The sequence below is a fragment of the Gopherus evgoodei genome, chromosome 12 (genome assembly GCF_007399415.2).
Source record: "Gopherus evgoodei ecotype Sinaloan lineage chromosome 12, rGopEvg1_v1.p, whole genome shotgun sequence".
NCBI classification, from domain to species: domain Eukaryota; kingdom Metazoa; phylum Chordata; order Testudines; family Testudinidae; genus Gopherus; species Gopherus evgoodei.
The window spans coordinates 21,354,128-21,370,270 of NC_044333.1; the positions used below are offsets into that span (position 1 = coordinate 21,354,128).

General features: G+C 42.1%; 2 protein-coding genes across 3 annotated transcripts in view; one reads left to right on the top strand and one right to left on the bottom strand.

Annotated features, from left to right (window-relative positions):
• The window catches only part of LOC115660169 (uncharacterized protein F13E9.13, mitochondrial-like), a 52,903-nt gene extending 51,846 nt beyond the window's left edge, over positions 1 to 1,057 (bottom strand). Inside the window, exons 1-2 of the mRNA XM_030581228.1 lie at positions 966 to 1,057; positions 591 to 666 (exon numbers count right to left, since the gene is read on the bottom strand). Coding sequence (XP_030437088.1) covers positions 591 to 663 — 73 coding nt within the window. The 5' untranslated portion in view covers positions 664 to 666; positions 966 to 1,057. The remainder of the gene's footprint in view (positions 1 to 590; positions 667 to 965) is intronic.
• Positions 1,058 to 1,417: 360 nt separating this feature from the next.
• On the top strand, positions 1,418 to 15,810 carry CCNE1 (cyclin E1). Of its 2 annotated transcripts, XM_030581953.1 has the most exons (12): positions 1,418 to 1,500; positions 1,818 to 1,868; positions 1,999 to 2,089; positions 2,400 to 2,468; positions 9,450 to 9,592; positions 9,678 to 9,813; positions 11,272 to 11,418; positions 12,736 to 12,831; positions 13,193 to 13,327; positions 13,431 to 13,542; positions 13,624 to 13,781; positions 15,149 to 15,810. In XM_030581953.1, the coding sequence occupies exons 2-12, from the start codon at positions 1,855 to 1,857 to the stop codon at positions 15,269 to 15,271; spliced, it is 1,224 nt and encodes a 407-aa protein (XP_030437813.1). In that variant the 5' UTR covers positions 1,418 to 1,500; positions 1,818 to 1,854; the 3' UTR covers positions 15,272 to 15,810. The 2 variants fall into 2 exon arrangements, with proteins under 2 accessions (XP_030437813.1, XP_030437814.1); XM_030581954.1 differs by lacking the exons at positions 9,450 to 9,592; positions 9,678 to 9,813.
• Positions 15,811 to 16,143: the final 333 nt, after the last annotated feature.

Sequence of the window (16,143 nt, forward strand, 5' to 3'; positions counted from 1 at the left end):
CCAGTCACTCTCCATCACCTTCCCTCCATGGGAACGGTGAGCTCAGCAACAATGTTAACTTCCAATCTTCCCTAAAAACAAAACAACAACAAAACCAACAAACAAAACCCACACAACAACAGGGACTGCAGTTCTTCTGGCTCCCTTCCCCGGAGCTCAAGGTGTGGAAGCTTAAATGTCCCACTCAGCCAGGGCTGCATGGGGATTTCTGAAAATGTCACTTACTCTAATGTTCTGGACAGCAGAGCAAATCCAGCCAACAAACTTGTGCAACTTAGGTAAAGTCCAGGGAACGGACTCCTACGCAAAAACTGGATCTGGTTACATGTAACAGCACCTGCTATGTTGTGATCATATAGTGAATAGTGCATTTCTACCTTGCTAGATTACAGACATATGGAGGTAGGCAAGAGGCAGCAAGGTGGACAGTGTGGAAGAATGTCAATATGCTAACTCCTCCCCACTTCTCTTCTGTGCCTTCTTGGATGTTGAGAAATAGCAAACATAGGTCAGTGAGGTAATTCTTAAATCAGACTCACTGGAAACAGGTTTATCTGAGCTGCAATCAATATAAAAACTCTTTTTTTTACCTGGCAATGCCCTCACGTGCACCATCCCAATGACAACTGATTTTAATCGCCCAAAGAGCTTCAGAAACTTCATGACCTATGGAAAAACGGATCGGGGGTATCAGTCAGTCTCAGGGGGGCAAGCTCTGAACACTCATGTGGTTCATTACTGAGAGCTACAGCCCAGTGTGACTGCGGCAATCCATGGGAAGGGAAGAGATGCGATTTAAAGCTCAGGAGCTTCCCAGCGTGGAAAGTCGGGACGTACTGAGCCAGGGCAGGCAAATGGCCCACCCAGGCAGGCGCTATGAAGCTAGGCCGGGCCGCCTGCCCCAGTCAGCTCCCCCCGGGCTCTTCCCCTCCCAATGCGGCCCTGCCCCGGCCGCTCCCCGTTACCTGAGCAGGTCTCTCGGAGAAGCCCCGCGGTGCGACCCCCTCGGCACGGCCCTGCCGCCCTGTTTACATCCAGGGGAAGCCACGCTGCTTTCTCCCGCTTCCGCGTCTGGGCCGCCGGCTCCTCCCCCGCGCCCGCAGGCCCCGCCCGAGCCGGCTGCCCGCCGAGCCGGGTGGCCGCGCAGGCTGGCCGCCGCCCCCTCCTCCTGCCCCCGGGCCCAGCCCCCTGCGCCCCGCCGCCTCCCCGCGCAGACCCCGCCTCGGCCGGGTGCCGGCGGTGCCCCGCGCGGGGCCACGTGTGCGGGCCGGGCAGGGAGGAGGCCCCGCGCCCTCTAATTTAAATGTCCCGCTCGGCCGGGGCCGCTCTCTGCGCAGGGACGGGAGCGACCGCGCTGTGAGGCAGGAGGCGCCCAGCGGAGCCCGCCCGCGCTTCGCTCCCCGCCCGCCCTGCCCTGCTCCGCTCCGCTCCGCGCCCAGTCCGCAGCCGCCGGGCAGCGCCTCGCACAGGGCTCGCGCGTCCCGGGCACCCTCTCCCCGGGTAAGGCGGGGGTGGGCGGTGAGGAGCGGGTGCTTGTGCCCGGGGCTCCCCCTCGGCCATTTCCTGGAGGTGCCCCAGTTAGGGGGCAGGGGAGGGGGAGGTCCCGGCCCCATCCGATCGCCCCCTCCCCACGCACCCCGCATCCGACCCCAGCCGACTCTGCTCAGGTGCCCCCGCCCGGCGATGAGGGCCACCCCCGCCCCCACCGCGCGCGTCCGGAGCCCTTTGTGGGGCTGGGGAGCTGCAGCTGCTGCCGCCTTCGCCTTTGTGAGGAGGTGACCTGCCCCCCCTAACCCTCTGCCTTTCCCTCCTCCTAGGGTCGGAGCCAGCCTCACCCCGTCCCATCCAGGCACCATGCGCGGGGAGAGGTGAGTCTCTCCCCAGCCCTCTGCAGGGCCGGTGGGGGTGGAAGTGGGGTAGGCCACGGTCTCCATTAGGCAGATCCCAGAGGAGACTCCCTCGAGGGGTTTATGGCCCTGTATCTCTCTTTTTTGGCAGTGACTACGTGGATGAGAAGGTTCCCTCCAAGGGTGAGGGTGCTGCTGATCTTGCCATGCGAGCCCGAAAGAGGAAAGCTGATGTGGCCACTGTAAGTACAAAATGGCTCACTTTGATCCTCTAGGGCCAAGTCCTGCACTGTCATTCCAGTGTAAATGTGGATTCTCTCTGCTGAAATATTTGGACCATGGCCTCTTGTGCCCTTGCTGGAGTGTGAATGTCCATGTGGCATTTTGAGTGTACAGTAACTGGGTCAAGTGCTGTGCTCTGTCGCACGGGCGTAATGTGCCGGGAGTAACAACTGGATTTACACCAGTGTGCCTCAGAGTGGCAGAGTTTGGCCTGGAGTCTGTATTCGTGTTAGCACATGGCTCTCTTTTTTTCTTTTCTCCCCACTGTAGTTCTTACAGGATCCTGATGAAGAAATTACTAAAATGGAAATGAACAAGAAAAAGCAATATGAAAGCCAGGTAATTGATTTGGCTGTGGATACATAGTTACTGATACTACTGTAGTATTTTTAATTTATACAGTTTTCTTGGAACTTAGAGCATTTCACCAACTCTGTACCATGCAGCATGTTAGTGGTGCATGGTAATGGGGGAGGGGAGACTTTTGGCCAGGAACACTAAGAGAAACCCCTTCAATTTACACAAGGTGACATGGGATCTTTAACATTCGCATAAAACAGATGAGGTCTGTCTGAATTCTTGTAGTATTACTCTAGCATGACTAAATGTCCTGGGTTTGCATGGGCTTCATGTATTAAGGCCTTACTTTTGCATGAGTAGAGAGCTGCACAGAACCCCATTTACCTCATTAAAGAGTTATACACTGCAGGACTGAAGTCTAGGACACATGTCCTAGCCACTTTCATATAATTGACAGTCTGGACCCTCTTGCAGCTGTCTCCCTACTTTAAATATGAATGCGGAAAAGAGGACATCTTTATTCCTCCTCCAGCCCATTAATGATTTGTTGTTGCTGTGACACTGAATGTTGTCTGAGTGCCAAAAAATCAGAAGGTGCACAGTTAGGATTTGGAAGCTTTTTATGTTATATACTAGGTCTAGGGGGTGTACACTTCAGTGGCATTGCTGGGTCTGAAGCTTCTAGATAAGGCATAGTAATCCCTATAAAGGCACTAGGGATTCAGATAGATAGCACTAACTGGCCTAGGAGGAGTGGAGATGGGAAGGAGAAACAATGTTCTTAGCAGGCAGTGCTAGCTTTTTAAATCTCCCTGTGATAATATTAAGATAACTTAATTTTGATTTTGAAACAGTAGTATTCTAAACTTCATTTGTTCGTTCCATTCTTCCATTCCACTTCTATTCTTCCTTTGTTCCACAAACTTGGGTATGCTATCAGTTAATGCCCTACACTTTCATACACAATATGAGATGTGTACTGAGTTTGTGAAGTTGCACTTGCTGTACACCTTTAAGGTATGTGCAGATTAAATTTGGCTGAGGCACGAAGAAATAGAATATACATACATGCTCTTTCTTGTTAGGACTTCAGCTAATTAATGCACATGTAGGAGGATATTTAAGCTACAGAAGTCATAGGTAGGGAATACAGTACCCTGTTCATTCAGTAATAGGGTTACTTATGCATAGGGAGCTACCAAATTCACGGCCATGAAAAACACGTCGCAGACTGTGAAATCTGGTCTTTTTATGTGCTTTTACCCTATACTATACAGATTGCACTGGGGAGAGCAGTGTGTCTCAAATTGGGGGTCCTGACACAAAAGGGGGGGTCACAAGGCTATTTTAGGGGGGTTGCGGTATTGCCACCCTACGTCTGTGCTTTTCAGAGCAGGGCAGAGCAGAGAATGTTGGCTGTTAGCCGTGCACCCAGCTCTAAAGGCAGCACCCTGCCAGCAGCAGCACGGAAGTAAGGGTGGCAATCCCATACCATGCCATCATTTACTTCTGTGCTACTGCCTTCGGAGCTGGGTGGCCAGGCATGCAGAAGTAATGGTGGCAGTACCATCTCATGCCATCCTTACTCCTGCACTAGTGCTGGCAGTGGTTCAGAGCTAGACTCCAGGCCAGCAACCGCCTCTCTCCAGTTGCCAAGCTCTGAAGGCAGCACCGCGTCCAGCAGCAGTGCAGAAATAAAGGTAGAAGTAGTGCAATCCTCCCTGTAATAACCTTGCGATGCCCCCACACATACATACATACATACATACATACACACACACACAACTTCTTTTTGGGTCAGGACCCCTACAATTACAACACCATGAAATTTCAGATTTAAATAGCTGAAATCATGAAATTTATGATTTTTAAAATCCCATGACTCTGAAATTGACCAAAATGGACTGTGAATTTGGTAGGGCCCTACTTATGCATAATATGGTACATCTAACCAGAAGTGGTAACTGCAAATTTGAAGACTGAAGTGCTACATAGCAAATGGACATCATTGTTTGGAATGGTCTCTGCTTGTTGCAACCACATATACTAGTTATCACTCAACATATTAAGCAAGGCTCAAATGGTGAGCATTTAATGAGGGAATCTCTCCTTCCCGTCTGTCTTCCTTTTATGCAATATATTATACTAACTTCTCACTTTTGACAAGGGGGAGCTGTCTGTCCTTCATTACAATTCCTTTTCTCCATTCTCCCAAAAAGCATCCTTCAATTTGAGGTATGTGTGTGGTTGTTTGTTTGTTTGTTTTTTAATATTAAATAGTTTATTTTAGTAAGTAGCTACTAACATGTACCCAGGTATTTATCCCCTCTCCCCAAAATGGCAATAGAAATAAAGTTGACAGGTTTAGCATAAAATGTACTTACTGTAACTCCTCTTATTCCAGAACTAGAAATGGAATTACAGTTCTGTCTTAACATGAAAATCAGATTTTTTAATAGATTCTGAGGCAATTCCTTCGTGAATGATTGGTATATTGAAATACAGTTAAAGCACCAATTCCTGAAGTGTAAATGAAAGACTTAGCTTTCTGTAAACCCACTTGGCACTGATGATAAGGCCCTGCAACTCTGTAGTTCATAAATAAGAGGTACCTGAGTATCAGTCTGTACATTGAGAAGATTCTTTGGATACTTTGTTATAACTGTTATCCTTTGACAAATCCAGGAAGCTAACATTTGGTTGCACAGCAGCAGCTCTTCAGTCTGTGTGACACAAGCTATTCTCTGATATAAATTGCCATGGGCCACTAGTGAGACTGTGTGCAGTTCCACCAGGAGTAGAGCAAGCTTGTATGATTTCTAGTGAGAAAGCAAGATGGTGCACAATAATAGCATAGCAAACTTCAGTGTGCAGGTAGCCGTAAATCCTATGCAACATACACTGCTTGGCTTTTTGCTTTAAATAAATTATTGTTGAAGCTCCATTTGGCTCCATGTGTAAAGTAGCACAGTCACATCCCACTTGTGGCATGTTAATACCCAATTCATTAGTTTGTTTCTGCTGAACATAAGGCCTGAGCTTTTAATTAGGATGCGGTTAGCCTTTATGTGATGAAACGGTGGTTATATTAGGCTGATGGAAGCAGAGTACTGCAGAAATTCTGTATTTGGTTTTGAAGTAAAATAAGAGGCACTGTTTGCAATTCTCAGTCTAATTTTCATCATACCTAACGTGAGTGTTGATACATTAGCAGGATGTCTTGTGAAACAAAAGTCCTTTAAACTGGGATTATTTTTTCACATAACATACCAAAGGGAGACCTGGATGGTGAGTTTAGTAGCCAACATAATCTTTGATATAAATTATGTGGATTATCAAATTTAGGGTTGGGAATTGAAGCGTTAATCACAATACCTTCCCTTGTCTGACTTTTTTAACGTTTCTCTTCACTTCTTGAAGCTGGCTGGTAGAACTGCCTTGTATATCTTTCCCGTGCCATAATGCTTGTCTCTAGTGCAGTCTCTAGGTTCTCATCCTACTTATCGTTGTGGGCCACATCCAGTACTGTCTGTATGGCTCTGAGGATGTCACATGGGCAGCAGCTGTATGCTGATTGGGTTGCAAGTGCTCCACGGGCCTGCCGGTTGAGAACCGCGGCCTAGTGCCTTCAGTGAATGAAACTAACTAGAATTACTTTACATGTCACTTTCTGTAGGCAAATTGCAGGAAAACAGCATTATTCCTAAAACTTGGCTTAAGGCACTAGTTGCTAGCACATGCTGGGTTTGGTGCGGGGAAGGGCTAAGTATATATCCCTCTTTCTCTTCTGTTCCCACCTTCATGTTTGGTAACTTCAGCTTCCATGCTGGTGATCCATCTAATCTTCTGCTTCTTATTTCCTCTGTTCTTCAGTAGCTCTGAGTCAGCCTCCTACATACAGCCATGGTCTGGACTTTATTCGGAGCCGTGCATTGCTGCTTGTTCTCTGATGGATAGATTTCTTCATTCTTCATCTACCTTCTGCCTTTTTTTTTTGGTCCTATGACTGCCAAGCCATTAACTTCCTTGAATTCTTCAACTCCTCTTTTCTGTTGATATAGGTAGCATATAAATAAAATACAGGTTTTTTTACTGCAGCCATCATAGCAGTATCTGAGCCTTGCCAAAAAACTCCATGGACCTCACTTATAAAACCACTCCTCTTCCACACTAGATTCTTTTGCTTCCCGTTCTTGCTGAATCATGGTCTAGGCTTACGTCCCACTTCGGCTCCTGCTCTAGCATTGCAGAGTGCCTTTGGAGGAGCCCACGAACCATAGAATGTCCTTTGCTACACTGCCAAGATTTTCAGCTGCACCTGCCATCCTGGACAAGGCGGGATTCCTGCAGAGGAGCTGATTGCAGCTCCAGGATTTGGAGACTAGTTAACTTTATACAAACCTAAACTAAGCTTGGCAAAAATTGAACTAGTTTTTCCACCTAAGCCTTTACCCATTTTTTTTCACGAATGGCAACCTGACAATTCTCTCAGTTGACGTAATACAACTCTTCTGATACATTTCCTCATCTGAAATTGGTGCTGTCACAAAATCTGTAGCCATCTCCATCTCCCCTGCAAAAACCGTTTTCTAAGCAATACTAATCCCTCACTTCATTGACTATAGCCTCTTCCTCCTCACTAGCTTGTTAGATAGCCATCTTGCTTCTCTTTAGCCTATCTAAAATGCTGCCTCTAAAGATAATCTACCTTGCTTGCTATTCTGACCACACCTAGCCCCTCACCTATCATTTCACTCTTAAACAGCATTTTGCTCTTAAACCCTAGCATGTCCTCTCATTCCAGTCCTGTTGAGGTTTGTTTACATTTTTTATTTAAAAACACCCTCTGTACTGTAGTGCACTGATGAATTGCATTGCCTTTTTTTTGATCCCCTTTGCCCTCGTTTTGTCTACATGTTTAGATTGTGAGCTCTTTGGGGCAGGGACCTTGTCTTTCTGAGGTGCTGAGCATGTGACATATACAGAAAGAATATAATTCTCCTTCCTTACAGCTCTTATCAACACAGTCTGTTTGATTAACTGCGCTCAAAGGACTGTCATCCATACCTTCCATGTAATTGGAGAACAAGATGTGACTCAAATCTAACTTGGAGGAAGGGCAAAAATTAACTTAAGTGCTGATGTGACACTTCAAACTTTCAGTTCATAGGGAATCTACTGTCATCTTACTCAGAATGATACATCTCCCCCCCACCCCCACCCCAGTTGCTGTTTGTGTTACTATTCATTGGGATCTTGGACACAGCTGGGCACATGGCTGTGATCGATTTGCATGCGCAATTTTGAGACCTCTTTTTAAAGAGGAAAACTGCCTAGCTTTTTCAGGCAGTGGCTCAAATAGTACAAAGCAATTTTCACTATGAATAAACCAAAATGTGGTTATGAGCATTTTGAATCTAGTGCTGGAAAGCATTGTCAATTGTGACAAAGGCAGATGGAAAAACCCAGGTTTGGAAACTAATTCATAAGTCTTTATTTTTAACTTGTAAAACAGTTTAAAGCAGGTTGGGGACTTGCTGGAGCTTTTTGACCCTGCCACTGATACTGAAAAAGGGATATAATTTGTAAGATGGCTGTCTCCAGTACTAGACTCAAATGCCAAGTTTTAGTTAAAATAAAAATAAATGTGCTTATTCATGGTCATAGGATTTTCTTACTTTGTGAACTTTCAGAACATTGGGCTAAGCAAAATGGGTTCTAACTTTCTTTAGGAACTGGGATAATAACTTTATACCAATATCTTGCTTTTTAAAAAAATCTAGTTTGCCAGGATAAGCCTTCTTTAAAGGAAAGTAGCGTTAGGTCTGTGTACTATTCCAAATACATAAATAACAAGTTATAATAGCTGGAATGTCAGGTGTCTTAACATTTACAGATTTGTTAGTATCTATTCTGTATATGAATGGACTAGTTGTTATGAGTTTGTTCGCTCTTTTCTAAGAGGGAACATCCTTGGGCAAATAAAATGTATACAAAGTCATTTTCATATGTCTGAAGTGATAGCAAAGTGTTAGCTTTGTGCTTAACCAACTTCACAAGATGAGCAGTCAATAACCTCTAAATCTTGAAAGACAAAACAAAATCAGCATTCCTCCTCTGTGCTCATTACCAAGGACATTTTGCACAAAAGCAGGCTTTGTCTGAGAATCCCATTTGCTTATTCCTCACCTGAGTCCTAATCCTTGATTGTCTTTTTAGCATATGTACAACATGCCTCATGTGGCATATGACCAGCATTCATCACTGAATTTGGTCTGCTGGTGTTGGATCATTAGTGCCTGGCCCAGGCCAGGAAAGCTGGCTGGGATTGTGATGCCATAAACCAGGAGTAGGCAACCTATGGCACTCGTGCCGAAGGCGGCACACGAGCTGATTTTCAGTGGCACTCACACTGCCCAGGTCCTGGCCACCAGTCCAGGAGGCTCTACATTTTAGTTTAATGAAGCTTCTTAAACATCTTGAAAACTTTATTTACTTTATATACAACAATAGTTTACTTATATATTATAGACTTATAGAAAGAAACCTTCTAAAAATGTATTACCGGCATGCGAAACCTTAACTTGGAGTGAATAAATGAAGACTCGGCACGCCACTTCTGAAAGGTTGCCAGCTCCTGCCATAAACCAATGGGATTAGAACTTCAGATGGGGAATAAGCAGATGCGACTCCTAGACAAAAATCCTACTTCCATGCAAAATGTCCTTCCATCTGAAACATAGTGACAGAACTCTCTCTTTATAGAACACTTGTCTTTCTATGGGACATCTGCGACCCTTCAAGCCTGAAACATGGAAAGTAAATGACTTGTTTAAGATCAGCAATTGAAAGTCTTTCTTATGTGAAAATAAACCTTTAAATTTGTTCTGAATTTTAGCTGCCTACTGGAGTGATCACCTCTCTGATGTAATGTGTCTTGTGTGGAGTCTGTGTGCATTAATAGCCCTAGAAACTAAAAAAACAGTTATAGTGCAACATTTTTTTCTTTCCTTTTAATAGCCATCTTGGAATAAGGATGTCCAGAAAAGTCCCCATATGCTGATTCCCACACCAGATAAAGATGAGCCAGTTAATATTGGCTTCTCTCATTTTGTAGACCTCAGACTTAGTCCAGCTAGAACTTCACCGCTACCAATTCTGGGGTAATTGTATTTCATTCCCCCTTCTTTGTCTGTTCCATTCACCACTTAACAGTTGATACTTAACATGTTTATATTTTTTCCTTAGCTGGGCAAATAGAGATGATGTATGGAAAAACATGCTAAACAAAGAACAGACGTATGTGAAAGATAAACATTATATGCAAAAGCACCCTCTCTTGCAACCTAAAATGCGAACAATTCTTCTAGACTGGCTAATGGAGGTGAGCTTTGCTTTGCTGTTCTTGCTAACGCTTTAAGCATGCTGTAGGTAGGTATAGAGATGTCCTGAATAACATGGATTTTTCTAAATACCTAGTATGATCTGCATTTTCATGAACTTTACATAATGCATAAAGCACCAGAATATTAGTTTATTTGTTTATGCAGTGCACATCTAAGAAATTGTACTTGAGTGTTAGATCCAAATAAGTAGAACTTAATGGTTCCAAGTTTCAAGTGTGCAATTTGATAAACTATCCTTATATTAGATATGAAATTATCAAACTTGTACTCCATGAATGTGAATGATTACTTCTGCCTGGAACTTGCATAAAATGTTTTATTGCAGCATTTTGTGTTCTAGGCTAAAGCAAAACAAATGAAGATGAAATTATGGTGGAGGGGAAGTGACAGTGTGTGTAGAGAAGTTGGGAACCCTGATGTAACGCCTAATGTTTCATAATTCTAATAGTTTCAGCATACACTACATGAAATACAACTGTTTCTAACATGATAATCTTAGAATTGAAAAGATGCTATTTTTAAACATTCTTGTTGCACAGTATTTTCCTGTTGGCCACCTACTGGCTTAGAGGATTGAAGAGTTCTGTCTCAGTCACAACCAACTTGTGAGAATTCTTTTTTCCGTTATGAACTGTGGAGAGGCTACCTTTTTATTTATTTATTTATTTTTCCTTTTTTTCTTTATATATATATGAAGACCTGATGCTCTGGTCTTGTAACATACATGCTTTCCTACATGTGGGTTTTTTTTGTTTTATACGCGACAGCTTTGTCCCACTGATGTAAGTGCCATTCTATACTGACATAACTCCACTTTCATGAGAGCACTTCTACTGGGCTTATCTTAGTGTAGTTAGGGTAATGCAGTGTCTGTGCAGACATTGTGTGAAAACTGACAAGACAGTCAGGCAGTTAGCTCCCAGCTGCCTCCAGCTCCCCACTCCCAGTTGGGCTACTGCCCAGAGGCTCCCTGCTTAGGGAGCAAAGAAGCCTGGGTAGCTGCTCCTCCACTCCTGATGGGGAGCAGGGAGGCAAAAGCCTGGGGGGCAGCTGGGCTCCCAACTGAGAGCTGTGTGGAGCTGAGAGCCTTGGCTCTAAATCCCTTATGCTGCTCCTCTTCAGTTGGCCTCAGTCACTGCAGTAATTACTAGGACTGAAGGGTCATAGATGTCCCCTGGAAAGACATTACTGTGGCGGCTGCAAGTTGACCTACCATAGGACATGCCACCACTCTTCTTACCCCATATTTGATTTCAGCTCTTTATATTAAAAGCTACTGTATGAAAAATATCCCTAGATTTGTCTTATTAAATGTTATATGCTGCTTGAGACAGAACCACCATTGTAGGTACATGATTTGGTTTGATACCTAAAAGGACTTGTTTGTAGTCTGTGTGCTTTCCTTATGAATATTCATTACTGTTTATCTCTTGCAGGTTTGTGAGGTCTACAAGCTTCACAGAGAGACTTTTTACTTGGCACAAGATTTCTTTGATCGGTTTATGGCAACACAACAAAATGTTATAAAAACACTGTTGCAGCTTATTGGCATTTCATCTTTATTCATAGCTGCAAAGCTTGAGGTAAAAGTCTTTAGCTTCTACCCAAACATGAGTGGCAAGGAAATGCTTGCTTCTGTTGTGTGCTGGGCACATCTTTGTTTTATGGAAGTCATTAAGGGGAAAATAATTTTTGGAGGGGTTTGTGGGAAGAAAGAAGACTCAACTCTTGCTACAGTCCCCCCTCTGACCCATTTTACTCTATATAAGGTTACATCAGAATCTGCCATTCCTTTGTACTCCTAGGAAATACAAAAACTGAAGTCAAGTTAGTTACCTTGAGTTTTAAGGTTGGCCTCTGTATCCAGAGACCACTTCTAAGTACTCTGCCAATAAAGAGCATAACTGACATTGGAACTAGATGACGTAACTCAGGAGTTATCCCTCAATTGTTTGAATAACTCGACTATTAAAATAAGTGAGTTTCCCTGGTTTTAACTCTTAAAGGGGAAGATGAATAGAAATCTCTGGAATGTATCTGATTCTTTAAGGTATTCTTTGGCACACATCCTTGCTCTGTTTCTAAATCATAACGCCTCATCAGATTTTTTTTTTTTTTTTTAAGTATGTGTAAGGTAAAGCTTACACTGGTCAATTGAATGGAAAGGTTGGGGAAGCCAGCTTTGTCTGAAAAAAACAGATATGTTAAAAGAGCATTTAAATTGTTGAGCTAAATTGAGGCTGTCTGTTTCTTCCTCTCCCCACTGCCTCTTTTAGCAAGCCAAATTTAGACCAGACATATCCCATAACCTCCAGAGGTACATCCTCATACCAAATCTGCATTGGACACCAGGTTTATAGTCCTACATTTGTGAAATTAAAATAGGTCATTGACCATGCTGTTCCTGATAATAATATTTCTTTTAGAGGACTAATCCTTTTGTAATGTGACACAAAAATAGACCTCCATGCTAAGATTGGAACCTGGCCCCTAGAAAATGCAGTGGTACAATATTCAGCCTTTATTAAAACAGTTTTAGGAATATGCAGGTGTTCTCTCCATGTATGCAGTAGGAGTATACAGAGGCAAATTTGTGAGGTGGTGGAATAACTGACATGAAGATCTTGATAATGACCTAAAAACATGCATTCTATCCCTTGCAGTCAAACTCTATTTTGCACTTGTACTAATTAAACAAAATTGGAAAACGAAGACTATGAACAAGAAATTTGCTATTTGTGAAGCCATTTTTTATCACTACCATGATTCATGAGAGTCAACAAACGCTTGGGCTCCCATGAGATTTTAGTTTTAAACAACTTTAAATGTTCAGGTATTTTTTTTACACGTGGAATATCTACATTCTACTTGAATTCTATTTTTGATCTTTTATCTTTCAGGAAATCTATCCACCAAAGTTGCACCAGTTTGCTTATGTTACAGACGGAGCTTGTGCAGAAGATGAAATCCTCAGCATGGAACTGATCATTATGAAGGTAGTAATAAAATAGTATCATTTACATTTCTGTAAAGACCAAAACATTGTGTGGTTGACTACAGCAGAGAGCTACAATTAGTTTTGTAATATTCTGGTAGAGTAATATTTTCCTATAGTTAAAACTAGTGCCCTATAAGATGTAGTAATTGCATACTTCTCAAAGGTTACAGATAAGATGGTTTGGTTAGGTTTTTCTTACATGGGAAAGTTCAGTTTCACTAGGAAAAAGAACATTGTTTTCTTTGCACTGCTACGTAGATGGGAATGTAGTGTCCCACCAACACTAGGTAATGATGTAAAGAGCAAGCCGCATATTCTAATGTTAACATTTTTGTTAACCTTATATGTATCTTTTTTAGGCTCTTAATTGGAACTTAAATCCACTGACAGTTGTATCATGGCTAAATATTTACATGCAAGTTGCATATCTAAATGAGCTTTATGAGGTGTTGCTGCCACAATATCCCCAGCAAATCTTTGTACAGATAGCAGAGGTAAGGGTGACTTCATCCCCAAACACCATGCATCTCATGCTAAGACTTGTCATTTGTAATATGAGATTGTCACATGTTAGGAGTCTGTCTTCTCCCTGTGTAGCTTTTGGATCTCTGTGTGCTCGATATTGGCTGCTTGGAATATACATATGGAGTACTTGCCGCTTCCGCTTTGTACCACTTCTCCTCATTTGAACTGATGCAGAAGGTTTCGGGTAATTAACGGTTTCTAGTTGCAAATGTTTGTCTGACAAGTAGGTTAACCTAAGGCTCACCTAAGTATCTTTACCTTCCAGGTTATGAATGGTATGACATAGAAGAGTGTGTAAAATGGATGGTTCCATTTGCTATTGCTATCAGGGAAGCAGGAAGCTCCAAACTAAAACACTTCAGAGGCATAGCTTCTGAAGATTTGCACAATATACAAACACACATAAACAGCTTGGATTTGCTGGTATGCTTTTTTCTTTTTTTAATCTCTAGAGGCAAAAAATATGTTCTCTTGTAGAGCATAGGAATATCAAGGCTTTTTTTTAAATTTGTGACCTGATAGAGTAAATTCAGAAACTAAATGCCTTTAAGAAGTGATGAAACACTTTAAGGACCTATACTTAAAGAGTGCTGCTGATGACAAACTTGAGCTTAAGTTGCAAGTTTTTGGGCAGAGACTGTCATCTTTTGCACCATGCCTAGCACAAAAAGGCCACTCTTCAGGTTGTGGGCTCTTGGTGATGGCATAATACACTGAGCACTTGATAGTTATGTGTATAGATTATGTCAGAAACATACTATCATCTTGCAGATACTTGTCAAAGAAATAAACAAAACCCCTCTAGCTTGATTTTTCCCCTAACTTGGTATCAACTTTGGGATGCTTCACGAGGATTATAGAACATGGAGCTTCCTCATTATGTTTGGAAAGATAGAATAGTCTAATTTTAGGAAAGAAAACACGTCCTCAATTTGGATGACTGCTTTTGATTTATTTTTTTAAAGCTTTTTTCCTCTGCCAGTGACTAAATTCTCACTATAGGCCAGTACGATCAATATCTTATGGTCCCAAGGTTTGCTAGCAATTGACTAGTTGAATAAATCCAGCATTAATGTTTTAAGGGTCAGAATATATTTGCTTGATGCAGTTATAGCTCCATGTATCATAAACTGGAGTTAACTTTTATTCACTAATTATTTTATATTAAAATGATTTTGATTAAAATATAGTAGATTATAAAAACACCTCTACAGCTTAGTAGCAACTGAAATTCTATTTTCTGATACACTTGTAAGGGCTATATCTAATACTAATGAGAATTCAAAATGCTGCTAACTTTGATCTATCATGATTTACAATGTCTGACTAGCGATACAATACATGCATCTTACTACAGTAAAGTTGTTTGGTGGGTCAAAAATATAATTCAAGTAGAATGTAGATATAGAAACCTGCCAGATTTGCACTCTGGACTCACAGCGGTAATACTTTTAAGGCAAAGCTGCACCCTGGAAAATAACCTAAATTGAAGAGTTAGCAGTGCTTCGTTACTCTCAGACTTATTCTGCTATCAGCTGGTTGTTCAGAGGCAGTCTTAGCTTTGAAGAAATTTCAGTAGTATGGTGTAAGAATTTTAAAATGGGATAATAGTCTGGTGAAAACAAACTAGAGAGGTTTAAATGTGTAAATGATAGCTTTGGAAACATAATGGGCATTTAAGTAATACCTCAGGTCTTTTGCATCTTTTATTAATGTGTGTGGCTGGAATATCAAAATTGATTTTGTAACACACACTAACTTAAAAAACGTTACCTTTTTTACTTGTTCAGGACAAAGCTCAAGCAAAACAGGCCATGTTGGCTGAGCAAAATAGGACTTCTCCTTTACCCAGTGGTGTCCTCACACCACCACAGAGTAGTAAGAAACAGTCCACTGGGCTGAAGCTGATATGACTGCAAACTGTTTACATCAGAGACAATTTAGCTGAAGTGCCTATTTTTGCTGGTTCTGAATCCTGCTCCATTATGGAAATGCTGCCAGTGAAGTTTATAAGCTTTTATGGATTCTAAAAAGGAAACTTGCATTTTTTTGTGACAGAAGAATCTTCTATATGAAAATTTTTATTAACTATTGATATTTTAAATAAATGGATCAAGTACACCAGCCACTTAAAAGAACGCCGAAGAGTGCTCCAAATGCTGCTAAGGAAGGTGATACTTGATGTGACCAACTGTTCAAAAAAAAAAAAAAGGCTTGAAGTTAAACTGCAACTGTGTGTGTGTCCGTGTGTCTGTCTGTCAGTCTGTCTTTGGATATCCTGGGATCATTTCACCTTGTGAGGGCAAATGGGCTTGAGAATGCTGTGGAAGACTACATTTTAGAGCCTCTTTACAAGCTATTGGCTTACAACTTGATGACTTTTTAAAAACCCTTTATGTAAATGCTGCTATGTCTCTGTATATCAATTTTTAAATAAAAATGCTGTCCTAGACGGCTGGTTTTATGTGTATTTGTATCAGTGTGGTAACGGTAGATGTTTCAAAGCAGAAAACATGGGGCTGTGGGGACTTAAGTAAGGATATCTTCTGTTTACCACCAACTGCTTCCCTGTGAACTAAGTCTCTTTTTGGATACAGAAATGTGAACATCCAGAGAATGAAGCTGTTAATGCAACTGAAAACAGAGACTATTCATGTGGGTTTTTTCCAAATATTTTGAATGACTACTTTTGGAAATTGATATTCCACCTCGACGTATTGCAGAGAGGAGGAGATGTAAAACAACTTTTCAGTTCGTCGTTGCACTTGTTTTTCAAAATGTCAGT